This window comes from Mauremys reevesii, linkage group 8, assembly GCF_016161935.1.
Source record: "Mauremys reevesii isolate NIE-2019 linkage group 8, ASM1616193v1, whole genome shotgun sequence".
Lineage (NCBI taxonomy): Eukaryota > Metazoa > Chordata > Testudines > Geoemydidae > Mauremys > Mauremys reevesii.
The window spans coordinates 35,917,596-35,933,185 of record NC_052630.1 but is presented as its reverse complement, the minus strand read 5'-3'; the positions used below and the strand labels follow the sequence as shown (position 1 = coordinate 35,933,185).

The following is a 15,590-nucleotide window of genomic DNA, read 5'->3' as shown; positions in this document are numbered from 1 at the left end:
TGTCACCAAAAAAGAATGTCTCAGGTGTGAGAATCTCCCTCACATCCTCTGCAGTGAAGACCCATGCAAAATAATTAGTTTCGTTTCTCTGCAATGACATTTTCTTGAGTGTTCCTTTAGCAACCTGATCTCCAGTGGCCCCTCTGGTTGTTTGGCAGGCTTCCTGCTTCTGAGGCACTTAAAAAGTTTTTTGCAGTGAGTTTTTGAATGTTTTACTAGTTGCTCTTCAAATTCTTTTTTGGCCTGCCAAGTTATATTTTTACAGTTGACTTGCAGATTGCCCCCACCTCTAAGAAACCTGGCTGTCTCACCCCAAAGTAAGGGGACCTGAGTCACCAAGCACCAGCTTGACCGAGGGAATCCCCCTCCCACTCAGCCCCCAGAGTACTCACGCCAGCCCCCGCCCTCAGAGGGCGTAGCGTACACACCAGCATGGCCCCACCCTCCAGCCTCTACCCCTGGTGCTGGCACAGCCTGGTGCGGGAGAGAGAGAGAGGGCTCCTGCTGAGAGCTGGGCACGTGTGCGCCGTGGAGGTCGGGCAGAGCAAGCCGCCTGGCAGGACCGAGGGAGCCCGGCGGCGTCTAACGCGAGGCGGCACAGCTCGGCGGGTGCCGTGGGAGGTAGCGGGGCGATCGCAGAGCCGAGCCCAGAGCGCTGCGGGCACGGCCAGCGGGTGGAAGCGGCCAGTTCGGGAGCCACGCGCCAGGCAGGGAGCGACATGAAGCGGCTGCTCGTGGCTGTCAGCGTCCTTCTGGCTGCAGGTGAGGAGCGGGGCGAGCTGCGCCGTCCCGCAGGGGAGCTGCAGCGGCGGCGGCAGCGGGCAAAGTTTGTTCCTTGCCCCGCCCCCGAATGGCCCGTGCGCTGGCACCGCAGCAGAGCGCGCCGCGGCCGAGCCCGCCGGGCAGCCCGGACCCCTCTGCCCACGCGCCCAGCTTCCAGGGGCTGGAGGCCGCGCTTGCACAACGGGCCGGGGCCGGGCTCCTTCTGGCGGGGGAGCCCCCTCCCTAGCGCTTCGTCCCGGCCAGCCGGGCCCCGCTGTGCCTCCGGGAGCCGTTCCTAGCCCCCCTGCCGGGGCGCGGAGCTTCATTCATCCGGGGCGGCGCGGCCCGGCCCGGCCCGGTGACTGTAAATACGGTACCCGGCCCCGGGGCTGCCGTATGGAGAGCGCCCGGCAAGTGCGGTGCGGTGCCCGGCGCTGTACTCTCAGGAACGCCGCTCTCTCTCCCGCAGGATGTTCCGTGGCGGCGCCCGGAGCCGGGCTGGAAGTGCTGCGGGGCCCGGCCTTCCACGAGGCGAGCGGCGGCCGGTCCATCGCGCGGCTGCTCCGGAGCGGGCTGGAGGAGGAGCGCGACCCGGACGGCGGCGGGGTCTCGTCGGGGGATTATTTCCTGGAGCTTCCGAGAGGTGCGTGTGTGCGGGGCTCGCCGGACGCGGGGGACGGGCAGCGCCAGGTGGCCTCCCCTGCGGAGGTGGGGAGCTGGGGGTGGGGGGAGCCTGAGGGTCCCGATCCGGGGCTGCCCAGAGGCTGGGTCCTCGGATCCAGGGTGAGAGGTTCGAGCCCAGCTCAGGAACAACGCAGCGGGCTGCTGAAGGGAAATCGATTTAACTCTGGCAGCGCTGGGATCTCCTGGGTAAGGGAAGAAGTGACCCGGTGCCAGGGGATCCTTTCCCCACTCAGGAGTGTCACAGGGTGCATCTTCTATGTGACACCATGGTGGAGAGGGGGAAGGAGGCGAGTGAGTCAGATGCAGTAATATACATAAGCAGGTGCTTAACTTTAAGCATGGCCCATAGCTTTAAGCATGCTCCCTGGAAGCCTAACCACCTGCTTTGCTGAGCTGGCATGGCGTTAAGGGGGTGCTTACATGCTGGCCTGGCTTGAGAGGTTATTCCTGGGGCTGCTTGTGGGGTGAGGAGGAGCATGGTGTGATTGGCTAGGCCGGGTGAATAGGGAGAAACTTTTCTAACTAGAGCGGGGTTGACTCAGGTTAGTTTCCCTTGGGCGCTGAAAGGCAAGGAGTGTCCCTGGGAGAGGCCAGGAGTGGGGTAAGCCCCAGAGCTGAGGGGGCAGGTCTGTTGTTGATTGATGTGTGCAGAGCCCTGATAGCAGGAATCCAACAAGGGAGGGGAAGCCAGGCCAGAATGTTCCCACGGAAATTCCTGCCTTATTTGCTTTGTGTCGGTACAGTTGTTTTTAGTAGTTCCTTGTCTGTGCTCTTTGCCTTCTCTGTTACCCTGGAGTCCCCAGTGCCCCTGCTGAGACCCAGTGCTGCATTCCCTGTAACACCCAAAGCCCCAGTGCTGCATCCCTGTTACACCCAGTCCCTGGGGACTCTTCCCAGGTCCAGCATGCAGTTCTTTGTCATTCATGGCATGTTTAATGCACAACCCTCTCCAAAGCAGGAGAGGGGTCCTGTAACTGTTCAGTTGTTGAAGTAATGCCCTCTCTCGTGGGAAAGTCCTATAGAACGGAATAGATTCATAGATTCCTAGGCCAGAAGGGACCATTACGATCAGCCACAGCCCAGAGAACTGCCCCAAAATAATGCCTAGAGCAGATCTTTTAGGAAAACGTTCAGTCTAGATTAGTGAGGGTACTGAGAGGGCTCTGTGGAAATGGCTTTAAAACCCCATGTCATTCAATAGAGAAGGAGATCGTTCCATAGGTGTTTTGCACCTCTATGTAGAAATCTATAAAAGATATGGGATTCCCTATTCGCTTCTATAGGATGGTCCCCAAAAGCCTACAGAAAGGTTGAGCTCTCTGTATTACATCATCTGTGATGCTCCCCTGTGTGGATCCATCCAGTTGAGATGGCATGCCATCCCTATCTGGAGTGGTCACCACCCGTGAGTCACATCCCACCGCCCACACACTGCTACTCCTCATACCAGCCAGGGGTTAGTCACTGAGCTGGGGGCATCTGAGTCCACCTTCACCCTGCTGTGTCTGTCCATTTATGTCTGGTTTCTCTAACATTCTTTGGGCGAAGTGCTGGTCCCATTGAATACAGCAGGAGTGCGGGCGTTAGCTTGGTTGTGACCAGGATTTGACACAGGGACAAATTCAGACCTGGCGTTACCAGTGTAACTCCACTGACGTCACTCAGATTGCGTGCACGCACACCATCTGCCTATTACACTCTGGCTTTTCCTCATTTTTGTTCCCTCTCTAGGCTTGTCATGGTTCCTCTCCATCTCTGACTGTGTGCCCAGATCAGCCTGGTTTTGCAAAGCTGATGTTGCACCACAGGGGTGGAGTCTGGGGAGATTCATCCTCTCTCCTTGTCTATCCTCACCACAAACCTTTCCTCACTCTTCTCCTTTCCTGTCTCTTCCCACCACTAGCTGTCACAGTTCTCCCCACCTTACACCCATGCTCCTTGGGTCGCCCTCTCCTCTCCATTTCTCCACATCTTTCTGTTCTTCTTGGGATGGGTGCATTTCTTCTTTCCGAATGCCAGAAGTGAGCGTTTGGAAGGGCAAGAGGTGTCTCGCTCTAGTATGGGTTAGCTGACAGCCTCTGATGTGTCAGGTTTGAGAAGAGGATCAGTTGGGAGTGGGATTAGAGTGACCAGATGCCCAGATTTATAGGGACAGTCCTATTTTTGGGTCTTTTTCTTATATATACTCCTTTTACCCCCCACCTCCTGTCCCGATTTTTCACACTTGCTGGCTGGTCACCCTAAGTGGGATGCTTGGATGTGATCCTAGTACTTTGGGGAGTGGTAGTCACCTGTTCTTGCCTCCTCCACGCTCTCTAGGGAAGTGCTTCTCAGTCGGAGGGGGGGAGGGTTTGCACCCCTGTGCGGGAGGGTCATGGAGAGCAGTCAGAGTGATTGCAAGGGTGAAATTTTATTAAAGTCTAAAGCAGAGAAGATCTGGCTCCCCCTCACACCCTTGCCCTCTGCGGTCAGTGTTCTCTGTCAGCCTCTGGAAGTACACACACAGATGAATCACGTAGGTTGATCATTGCTACCCTTGCTTTATAGCAAAGTAAGTGGATTGTGAAAATATTTGATGAAGGGTGGCCAGCGTGGATGGGTTGAGACACAAAGGGGTCATCAGTTCTTCTTTGGCCTGGGAGCCCCTCCCTCAAACCCCATCACTCCTGATGCCTCTAGCTGTTGTGTCAGCCGTGCCCAGTGGAAAGGAGATGTCCCTGAGTTATCCTGAGGCCCTGATCAGTCTGGAACATGCTCTCTGCATGCAGAGGTCTGTGCCATCATTTCCTGCTCTTGTCTTACCCCGCACCCTTCCTACTTCTTGTGCCTGTGAGCCAGCCGCTGACCCCTGCTGGCCAGAGTGGAATGACAGGCCTGTGAGATGGCTTCCTTCAAATGGCTCTGTCCTGCACCTGCAGAGTTCCCTTGATCTCTGATCTGCTGACAAGGGGATAGAGCAGGGGTGGGCAAACGTTTTGGCCCGAGGGCCACATTGGGGTGCAAAACTGTATGGAGGGCCGGTTAGGGAAGGCTGTATCTCCCCAAACAGCCTGGCCCCCACCCCCATCCAACCCCTCCAACTTCTTGCCCCCAGACTGCCCCCCTCAGAACCCCACATCCATCCAACCCCCCGCTCCTTATCCCCTGACCGTCCCCTCCTGGGACCCCTGCCCCTAACCACCCCCTGGAACCCCACCCGCTATCTAATTCCCCCGTTCCCTGCCCTCCCCCGAACCTCTGCCCTATCCAACCACCCCCTGTTCCCCATCCCCTGACCACTACCACCCAGAACCTCCACCCCATCCAACTGCCCCTGCTCCCTGTCCCCTGACTGCCCCCCAGGACTCCCTGCCCCTTATCCAACCCCCCAGCCTTGTGGCTGCAGGGCAGGGGGAACAGCAGGGAAGGGGCCCAGGGCTAGGCTCCCTGGCCAGGAGCTCGGGGGCCAGGCAGGACCGTCCCGCAGGCCGTAGTTTGCCCACCTCTGGGATAGAGGCACAAGGGCCTGGGAGGCAAGCAGGGAGAAGTGCGGTTCTGAGCGTCCTTCCCCTTTCCCTGCGATAGCAACCCTCTGCCCTGCGGGTCACAGTGCCTGCGGCAGGGAGATAAGCCAACGGGGCTTCCATCGGACACACGCAGTTCCTGTGTGGTTTGTTGTCTCTGTGGTTCTTTGTGAATTGAGAACTTGCAAAGCTCCTGCAATATCCCGGGTGGCTCCTTCTTCTATTTCTCTGGCCCTGGTGGAGTCTGAACCTGCCGGTACTGCCAGGCCCCTCACACTGTGTGGTACTTGGAGGCCAGATTCTGCTGCCCACCAAGGGGTGCTGTAGGATTCAGGCCTTACTCCAAGTGAGGAGGGTATTGGAACCTAGCACTTAATCATAGAAATGTGGGGCTGGTAGGGACCTAGAGAGGTCATCTAGCCCAGCCCTTGCGCTGAGTCAGGACCAAGGAAACCTAGACCATCCTGACCAGCGTTTGCCCAGTCTGTTCTTAAAAACCTCCAGCAATGGGGATTCCACAACGTCCCTTGGTAACCTGCTCCAGAGCTTCACCATCCTTAGAATTAGAAAACTTTTCCTAATATCTAACCTGAATCTCCCTTGCTGCAGATTAAGCCCATTACTACTTATCCTATCTTCAGTGAATGTGGAGAACAATTGATCCCAGTCTTCTTTAGAGCTGCCCTGAACATATCTGAAGATTGTAATCAGGGCCCCCCTTAATCTTCTTTTCTCAACACTAAACATGCACAGTTTCTTTAACCTTTCCTCACAGATCAGGTTTTCTAAACCTTGTCTCATTTTTGTTACTGTCCTCTGCACTCTCTCCAGTTTGTCCTCATCTCTCCTAAAGTGTGGTGCCCCGAACTGGATACAGTACTCCAGCTGAGGCCTCACCAGTGCTGAGTAGAGTGGGACAGTTCCCTCCCTTTTCTTACATACGACATGCCTATTAATACACTCCAAAATGATGTTAGTCTTTTTTGCAACTGCATCACACTGTTGACTCATGGTTGCCACATGTCAGGTGTTGTCTGGGGGCTGTCCCTGTTTCAGTGAGGAATACCATTTCCTCCAGGCCTGGCGTGTGTGTGTGTGGGGGGGGAGCATGGATGGACACACAGTAGCTTATGACATGTCGGCTTTCAAGGCTTGAAAGTTGATATCATGTTGCAGTTTGATGTTTGGATGCAGAGTGCTAGTGGCCCAAGGTGATGATTCCTTAGCTGTGTCACTGACACCACCATAGAGTGTAAGAGTTCTTCAGGTTTCCCAAGGTTCCCATCCTCTTGTTCCTGAGCCAATGAGGCGTGCTATAGTGCTGTATGCTCCCACTGAAGCCCCTCTGAATTTATGGTGCTCAACACCTGGCACTTTGGCTGTCATCAGAGTAATTTGCAAGCACATCTGGGGGAGGCATTGTTTGACTTTAAAAATTGTTTCCACTGAAATTCAAAAATGATAGATTTCATGGGACTGTGTCTGTTTACATCAGCTTGTTTTCAGAAAACCTAAATTTGGGGCCTGAACTGACCTGCCAGTGCCCTTTAATACTGCATGTGTCCTATGTGCAAGCCATCATTGTAACCACAGGAAAATCAACCTGATTAGGACCATGAATAGCCTCTTACAAAAGACCAGACTGTTCAGAGAAATAAAGGGTAGATAAAGACTCAATTCCTAATCTTCCGTGGTCAGTGGAAACCAGCGTATATAATAGTAACACGTGAGGTATGTACTGTCCTGTTTTTCTCTCTGAATCTGCACTGACTTGTTCCCTTCTTTCCTTTAGCATCTTTATGAACCAGAAATGCTCTGATATTTGTTGAAATCTGCAAAAATGGTGAAACCTCTGGCTGGGGGCAGATAGTCTGTCAGTGAGGCAGATGCCTGACAAAATGCTGTGCTGGATACAGTTGAGTTGACTTGTGTTCGTCTTTTAAAATTGTCTTCCAGTTGCCTTCTTGTCCAAGCCAGAAGGTTTGGTTACTCCAAAAAAAGAAGGGAAAGGGAAGAAAAGGAGGAAGGGCAAAGGCAAGGGGAAGAAGAGAGACCCATGTCTGCGAAAGTACAAGGACTTCTGTATTCATGGAGAATGCAAATACATCAGTGAACTGAAAGCTCCATCCTGCATGTAAGTTATTGGCGTATCTCTGACGTAGGGAAACCTTAGTCATTGTTCCTTGAATTCTCTAAACCACACACAGGAAGAGTGTAAGAGATATTTTTAGTGCATACTCGTAGAGCCCTGTGCAGATACAAAATTTGGATCCACATCCGATCCGTGATCTGCAAGCATGGTGAACAATACATCCGCGGATTTGCAGGGCTCCACATACTTTCACTCTGTGAGGATACTGTTCTGTTTTCACATGCTGCTTGGGTTTTTGCATCGCTTTGGCACCCTGTGATCAACCCTGTACTCCGTTGGGTCTTGTTAAAGGCTCAGGTCCAGATGTGTGTCCCTCTATCACACACATCAGCCTTCCATTAAATTCCCCAGTGGTCTGAATCCAGGGATGCCACGTGAATCTCTGTGGGCCCTGAGTGAGCATGGAGTTTAGCCTTCAGGAAGTCAATATGACACAACTTCCCTTTGTGGCATGCTTGTCTATTGCAGGGCACTTGGTAGCCCTTTCCAGTCACACCTTCAGAAGTGGGCACTCACTTTAGGAACCCAGACTCTGGTGCCTGTAGCCTGTGTTTCAGGAGTGCTGGATCCCCCCAACTCCAGCTGAGGTCAGTAGGAGCTGGGATGTTCTGCACCTCTGAAGATCAGGCCCTGGGAACAGGGGGCTGAGCTCTCCTGAAAATCTAACCATAGATGTCTCAAGCTGGGCACCCAGCAACAGAGGCACCTGAATTCGGTGCCAGCTCCTGAACATGGCTGTTCCTATCTTCATGGGCCGGTCTAATTAATGTGTCCCATGGTGTGTTGTGCAGATAGCAGCTCTGGTGATGGCTGGGGAGGGGTAGAGGAAGAGTCGCAGAGAACGGGGAACCTGGAAGGATCCACTTGGCCCTGGGAGACTCTGACACTGGCAGAGTGATGGAGTATTCTTTCCACACCAAGAACCTATTCTTGAATAATGTCTTCAGAGGACAAGACCGAAAAATGCTTTCGTTCAGCATCAGGCATACACACTGGCGACTGTCACAGTCTAGCAGCGAGAGCCGCTAGGCCAGGGGCGGGCAAACTTTTTGACCTGAGGGCCACATCTGAGTATGGAAATTGTATGGTGGGCCATGAATGCTCACAAAATTGGGGTTGGGGTGCAGGAGGGGTTGAGGGCTCTGGGGTGGGGCCAGAAATTAGGAGTTCAGGGTGCAGGAGGGTGCTCTGGGCTGGGACTGAGGGGTTCGGAGGGCTGGAGGGGGATAAGGGCTGGGGTAGGGGGTTGGGGCACAGGAGGGGGATCGGGTGCAGGCTCCAGGCAGCGCTTACCTCAGGCAGCTTCCGGAAGCAGTGGCATGTCTCTCCTCTGGCTCTTATGTGGACCTGCAGCCAGGCGGCTTTGAGTGCTGCTCTGTCCACAGGCGCTGCCTCTGCAGCTCCCATTGGCCACAGTTCCTGGCCAGTGGGAGCTGCAGGGGTGGCACTTGGGGCGGGGGCAGTGTGGGGAGCCCTCTGGCTGCCCCTACGCGTAGGAGCCGGAGAGGGGACATGCGGCTGCTTCCTGGAGCTGCGGAACGTGCGCACAGAGCGGCCCCCAACCCCACTGCCTGGCTGGAGCATGTGAGCGAGGCAAGCCTCAGACCCTGCTCCCCAGCGGGAGCTCGAGGGCTGGATTAAATCAGCTGGTGGGCCAGATGAGGCCCGTGGGCCATAGTTTGCCCACTCCTGCGCTAGGCCATGGAATAGTTTCTCAAAGGGAAACTGTGGAAGCTGAAAACGAAAGCCCTGGAGAACACACTGTAGGGAAGGTTTTTAGAGTGGCCAGCGGGAGATGGGGTTAGACGTGACTGGGTTCTTTCATCTCTGATTCTCTTGGTTAAGCTGATGTATTTGTTGTGAGTGCTGCAAGCAAGTTCTCCCTCTGCATTAGAGTTTACGGGCACTTCTGCTTGTCTGGCATTGTCTCACCATGAAGATGAGGTAGATGGTCTTCTCCAGCACAGAGGTCTCTTTCTGAGGAGCTCCCTTGAAGGCTTCCTTGTCCTAGACCATCTAGTGCACGGCTCTGCGCTTCTTCTGCAGCAGTTTGGGGCTTGGGGGCTGGAAAGGGAAAGTAAATCTCTTCATCCACCTCTTCAAATGTGACAGCCCTGTCTGTTGCACCAGTGCAGTAGTGCAAGCAGAAGGAGTATTTGGTGTTTAGAGACTCTCTGTCCCAGCTCCAAGCAGCTAGGGTTGGAGACAACACCTTTGAGGGCACAGTGCATGGCAGCCTGCCAGGAACATGTTGAAGCTGCTCTATTATGAGCCATTCCTCTGTTTATCCCCATGTTGGAGATGCTTCCCTGGGCTGAACCACTGCTGTTAATCAATCATTCTCTGCCTCTCCTGGGTGCCTTCCTCTGAGGAACTGGAAAGCTCTTTCAGACATGAAAGGACTCCCTCTGCTATCACCCTCAGGAGGTAGGGAAGTATCAATCACTCATGCCCACTGCACAGGTGGGGGAAGCCAAAGCTGGCGAGAGTTTGTTGCAATGTGGACCCTGGCCTGAACCTCGCAGCTCATTTCTTGTCAGACTCCACAGAACACTGATCTGGTGGTGCTCTGTAACCCATCCCCTGAGCTACCGCTTCCTGTCCACAGAACTTGCTGAAGATCGCAGAGCCCTGGCTTGCGTCGTGTGCAACCTTCTGGCATTGGAAATGTGGGGCAGCGTGGTGTTGCGGAGATCAGTGAGGGCTGCCCTGGGAGCCTCTGAGTGTTCTCTGCCCTGAAGCTGCGGCTGAGGGAATTCCTAATGCTGCCCGAGCAGCTGGCTCCTGAAACATGATGCTCGCAACAGCGGCCAGCACAGAGCAGTCTCTGCTGTCAGGGTCCTAAGCAGCTCACTATCTGGGCTGCTGCAAAGGTTGATGACACCTCTTTCAGGAGAGCAGCAGGTGCTTGGGGGGACAGACCCTCCGGACAGTCAGGCACCCGACTGAACTCCTGATGGATCTTGCTGGGGACATTCTTCCTTAACCAGTGCTTCCTGCAGGGACAAGGCCTTAGGGCAGCAATGGAAGGAGGTGTCCGGAGGGCAAGGGCCAGGGCTGGATTAAGGCTCTCCCATCCAGACCTCAGCAGGAGGCAGACTCCACTGTTCAGAAGGCCACATTCCCACGAGCTAGTTTCCCTAGCAGCACTCTTCTGCCTCAGTTCCCCCATCCCTGATGAGAGCAGATGCTCCAAGGTGGCTCACTAACCACTGCTCTTGCCTTTAACAAGATCTAAAGGAGTCTGAGGTTCTCAGCCGCAGTGGCTGGTATCCAGTAGCCACCCTCTGAGAAAGCTGAGGGGTTGTGAGCATTCCAGCCTTGCTCTGCTCAGCCAGCATCTTGGCGGATCCAGGGCTGCTGCTTTGAGTTTCATTGCAACCTTTGCCTGCTGTGGTTGCTGTAGCACACTATGGTGTTAGCTGAGGGCACTGGCAGCACTTTGTTCTGGAGGGGGCTCAGGGTTTGCTGGAGACCTTCTGGCTCTTCAGCTCCTGTGGTTCTTTGCTTTTTGTGTAATGTGAGTATTGGAGGCTGACAATGACATTGACACATGGCATGTGCTGGATTTAATGGCACTCGATCTAAACATGGGACACTTGATCTTGATGTCTGGCATGTGTCCACATGTTTGGCAAGAAGCTCATCCCTCTCTGACTGGGCCTTGGGGGTGGTGGTGTATATTAGGCTGTTTACGTGATTCTCCTTTGACTCACTGCAAGGGGTGTTTGGGTAATTAGCCTCCTGGCTCTGATGCAGATTTTATTTCTGTTACATGAATAATTACCTGGCCAGAGGAGAGGTTGGTGGCTCATGGGTCATGAGTGTTGGTTTGCTCCCGTTTGAGAAGTGCGTCTGTGGGAAATATCCCCAGAGGAGGCATTCAAACCTCTTTCATCTCCATTACCAAGTGTGAGGTCAGACCTGTCCTTGGCTTTCTTAAATGGGACTTTCAGGCTCTGAAAATGGGAGCTGAAGAGGTTTGTCCCAGTGCTGAGCTCTGAGTCCCTGACGTGCTAATAGAATTCAAGGATCTCTGTGCAGTGGACAATACTTAGTTGAGCTCATATTTTAACGGCCTCCTCTCAGCCTATATCTAACGGGAGCTGGGATGACTCAAGCGTGCCCCAATGGCAACACTCTGGTCCAGGGTGGAGTGATGCCCCTGGTCCCACCCCTTCAGCCTGCTTCCCCACTAATCTCACCCCCTCTTACCTGCTTCTGAGCGCTGGAAAGCATGTGACAGGATCTGGAGGGTTTAGGTGACCTAGTATGGTTCAGGGCAGACAAACAGAACTGGATGGAGCTGGGAGCCCATCATGCACGGGGCAGCTATTCTGACACTTTTTTTATTTTACATAGCACTGAATGATTCCAGTGTTCTACTCACCCATAAAATGTGGCCAGCTCTGGGGAGGAGCGAGGTAGTTAAACGGAGCACAGCACGCTGCACGCCAGCAGGGCACTTTGGACCAAGGTCCCTGAAAATGTTGTGTGATTGCTAATGTCTCCACAGACCCTTAGATTCAAAAGTCTTATGGGGAAGACCCCCATGTGACCAGCTGAATGGAGCCCAGTATATTTATGATGAAGGCTTGAATCCATCCTGCTGGGGATCCAGGCAGCCTAGGAAACCCTGTCCTGATGCTTGGGCCAGTACCCACTCTGGTTCACTGTGGGAAATGCCAGCCCAGTGCCCAACAGCAATGCCAAATGGTTGGGCAGGGTGCTGGGCTGTACTGGATGTGGGAAGGACAGTAGAGAGCAATAGGTGATACTGGGACCTGTCAGGAACACTGTCCCTGTCCCTGGGAGGAGATGACTGCCCTGGAGAGGGTGCAGCTAAGGCCAGCAATGGTGATGCCAGGCCTGAAGGATCGAAGCACTGAGCAAAGGTTCGGGGCCTTGTGCCGAGTCTCACTGGCAAGGAGGAGGCCGTGCTGTGTCCTGAGAGCTAGGAGAGGGATGGAGATGTTCCGTGACACTTGGGTGGAAGGGCCTGGAGAACAGTTCCGATGATGATTAATACCCAGGGCAAAACTTTGCTCCTAGAGTGCCCCGTTGCTACTGTCTTTTTAACTCTTTCCTCCTCCCCCAAACTAGATGCCAGCCAGGGTACCATGGCGAGCGGTGCCACGGCCTCACTCTCCCTGTGGAAAACCCCTCCACCAGTTATGACCATACCACAGCGTTGGCCGTCGTAGCGGTGGTGCTCTCCTCTCTGTGTCTCATCATCATCGCTGCATTGCTGATGCTCAGGTAATAGGGAGTGGGCTGCCACGCGCCGGTCACAAGACCTACCCTGCAACTCGGGGGTGGGAGGGAGGGAGCTCCCTGTGGTCGCACTGCATGGGATACACCCTTCTGCTCTTAAACCCAGAGCCCTGACCCCAACCTGGGTGAACTGCCCCCGCTGACACCACTGCTGGTATTCCCTGGGGCTCAAGCCCTCTGTGTATGGGAGCAGGGGTCTCCCTAGCTCAGTGGCCGATGACATTTATAACCTTGGACCACCTTGCTGTCCAGTTCTCTGTCCTTCTTGACTTGGGTGGTTTCTTTTTTTTTTTTTTTTTTTTATGCTCACCATGGGCTGGGTTTGTTCCCAGCTCTGCCCTGGGAAGATCCAGCAGTGTCAAACCAGCTGGGGGAGACGGGCCGATGGGAAGCAGTTGCTTTCTTTCTCCAGATATCAGAGCTATCCAGCCTCCTGCATGTCGCCCCAAGGGAGGGACTGAGATGGAAGGTGTGGCACTTCATCATATGGCCAAGATGAGAACAGTGATGGCCCCAGGTGGCTCCTGTTGTGGCGGGTGGGTTCATTACCCTGACCAGAGCAGCAGCGGCACGCTGGTGAATGTCTGTCTGCTTGTGTTTGCAGGTGTCACAAAAGAGGAGTTTATGATGTAGAAAACGAAGAGAAAATTAAGTTGGGCATCACCGGAAACCACTGATGGCATCGCGGTGGCCTGCAAGGTAAACCCTCCAGCATGGGCATTGTGGCATGGCAGGGGCAGCTTCCATCTGCAAGACTGCACACGGCCCTGCTGGGCAGCGACAGGTGCAGCTAGCCCTTCCTTTTTCCTCCCACGTGTCCTTACCTTATTGCTGCATCATTCTTCCATACTCTCTTCCTCAGCCACTGGTGTAGTGGTAGTCTTCCAGTGTTGCACTGGCAATCAGAGGCTGTTTCACCCCAGAGGCAGCTGCACTTCAGTGGTGGGCAGGCACTGGGAAGTGGAAATGCCCCCTCCACTGGTCCAAATGCTGATATCTCACATGCTTCCAGGTTTTTAAATTAGGAAAATGTCTTGTCTCCCGGGTAGGTGAATTAATATGTGGAAGGGATTACTAATTAGTGGGTGTCGTTCTAGGGGAGAATTTATCAAAAAGGTAAATATAGGTTGTTCGGTCTGATGGCACAACTCACACGGAATCAGTGGGAGCTGTGGGTGATCAGTACCTGTGAAGATGAGCCATATTATTAATACCTACCTGCATCCCAAATCCTGTAAGGTCTGAGAGGCTGCATTGAAGTCAGTTGGAGCTCAGAGTACTCCACATCCAGATGCATGGGACACTGACTCTGGATTCAGGAAAGCATTCACGCATGTGCTTGAGTTCCTTTGACCTAGGCATGTTCCTAAGTTTCATGTATGAGCTTAAGTGTTTTCCTGAATCAATGTGTCAGTGTGGGGTGCTCTTTGAGGATCTGCACCCACCGCAAAGCACGTCGCCTTGCACAGGGCACAAGCCGTGATGTTAAATGACCCAGCCTTGTGTTGTGTTTCAGGATTCAGCAGTGAAGCGATTCTACCTCCACCAAGAAGCCAGTCATAGCAACTTAAGACTCTGTTTATTGGACCTCTTGAAACACCAACAGGAGTGGAAGGGGAGTATCTGTTTTTGGGGGTTGTGTCAGGGAATGACTTCACTGAAACACACATCTCAATGAGCCAGCCTGATCTGCTGGAATGAAAGAAGGTGGCAGGAATGGCGACTTCCTGCTGGATGGTTTCCAATAAGCAGTGGAATTCCTTGAGGAGTCTCAGCTGAAGGGCTCCTGCTGAGGATGGAAAGCTGGACCTTCGCTTTAGTGCTTTGCTAGAGACTGAAGAGTAACTAAAACCAAACCTGAATTTGGATCCTTCAAACGCACGCTGAGGAACTAACTGTGAAAGACTTCAACTCCGCGGAGACTGACTTTGCGGCTTTATTAGATGGGGGCTGGGGAGGGAAACTATTTAACAAGATATTTTTCATGTTAAATTATATATTTATTTTAGATATACTGTACATAGTATTTATTTAGGGTCTGATCCTGTAGTCTGGAAATCAATGGGATCTTTACCGTGAGTTCAGACGGCAGGATTGGCCCTCACTTTTTAATGTGTAACATAATGGTCTAATAATTAACACTTTGTTACAAATGCTTAGATATTATTTAATGATGACTGGAAAAGGAGTCAGATAATTTTAATATGACAGATTTGGAACGGTGTGTCCTTACTAACTATTGTCCATGAATATTTCATGTGGCACTATAAGGGGAAAAATACGGACAGCATGAGCCAGAAACCAGATTTCAATACTTCTGCATGTCCCCTTCTCCCTTCTTGCTGAGAAACAGCAGGCGAGGGGAATCACATGTATGGGGGCAAACTCAGACCTGTTGTAAGTGAGTGCAGCTCCACTGAATCTGACCTATACTGTCCAAACATTTCTGTTATTCAAAACCAGCCTCTGCAATTGAAAAAAGGGGTGGATTGATTCAAAATCCAAAGCCTAGGCCAAACACCAAAGGTGCAGGAGACAAACATAGGGGGAATTATCTCAAGATAGGCTCTACGTGGTTGCCAGGACCCCAAGGAAGTCTTATGGGCTCTCTTCCCTCATGGAGATTCCTGAAGTCCCCGCATTAGAACAAGTTTGAGTTCTTATGTGTGTCAGATTTCAGAGGCTGCAGTGAGCGACCTCATATTGTTACATCCTGTGCTTCCAAAACAGGTTCAGATGTTACAATCAAAATAAAAATAACCCAAACTCACTTGTCTCCTGTTCATTGAGCCCTATGCTGGAAAGACTCCTGAAAGCAAGGTGATGTATGGACAATAGCAGGGAGTGTCAAAGCAGAGAGAGTTGGCTGTTTTTCCACGGGAAATCAGCTTTTCTCTAGCCTGTGTGGCTGCACTACACAAAGGCTCATTTTCAGACTGGAGTGCCTAAATCCACACACGCATTTCCACTTTTGAGGGCTCATCTTGGCACTAAGCAATATTTGTCTTTCTGTTTTCTAGTCCTGGAAAATATAGTGCCAGTCTATAAAAGACAACCGGGGGAATTATAGACCAGTCAGCTTAACTTCAGTACCTGGAAAGATAATGGAGCAAATAATTAAGCAATCAATTTGCAAACACTTAGATGATGATAATGTGATAAGTAACAATCAGCATGGATTTGTCAAGAACAAATCATGTCAAACCAATTTAATA

The 15,590-nt window shown here is 52.8% G+C and overlaps 1 protein-coding gene across 1 annotated transcript; it reads left to right on the top strand.

Moving 5' to 3' along the window:
- Positions 1-451: 451 nt before the first annotated feature.
- Positions 452-15,145, top strand: HBEGF (heparin binding EGF like growth factor). The gene is made up of 6 exons (XM_039486776.1): positions 452-762; positions 1,232-1,405; positions 6,906-7,083; positions 12,205-12,360; positions 12,980-13,074; positions 13,892-15,145. The coding sequence occupies exons 1-5, from the start codon at positions 720-722 to the stop codon at positions 13,050-13,052; spliced, it is 624 nt and encodes a 207-aa protein (XP_039342710.1). The 5' UTR covers positions 452-719; the 3' UTR covers positions 13,053-13,074; positions 13,892-15,145.
- The last annotated feature ends 445 nt before the right edge of the window (positions 15,146-15,590 follow it).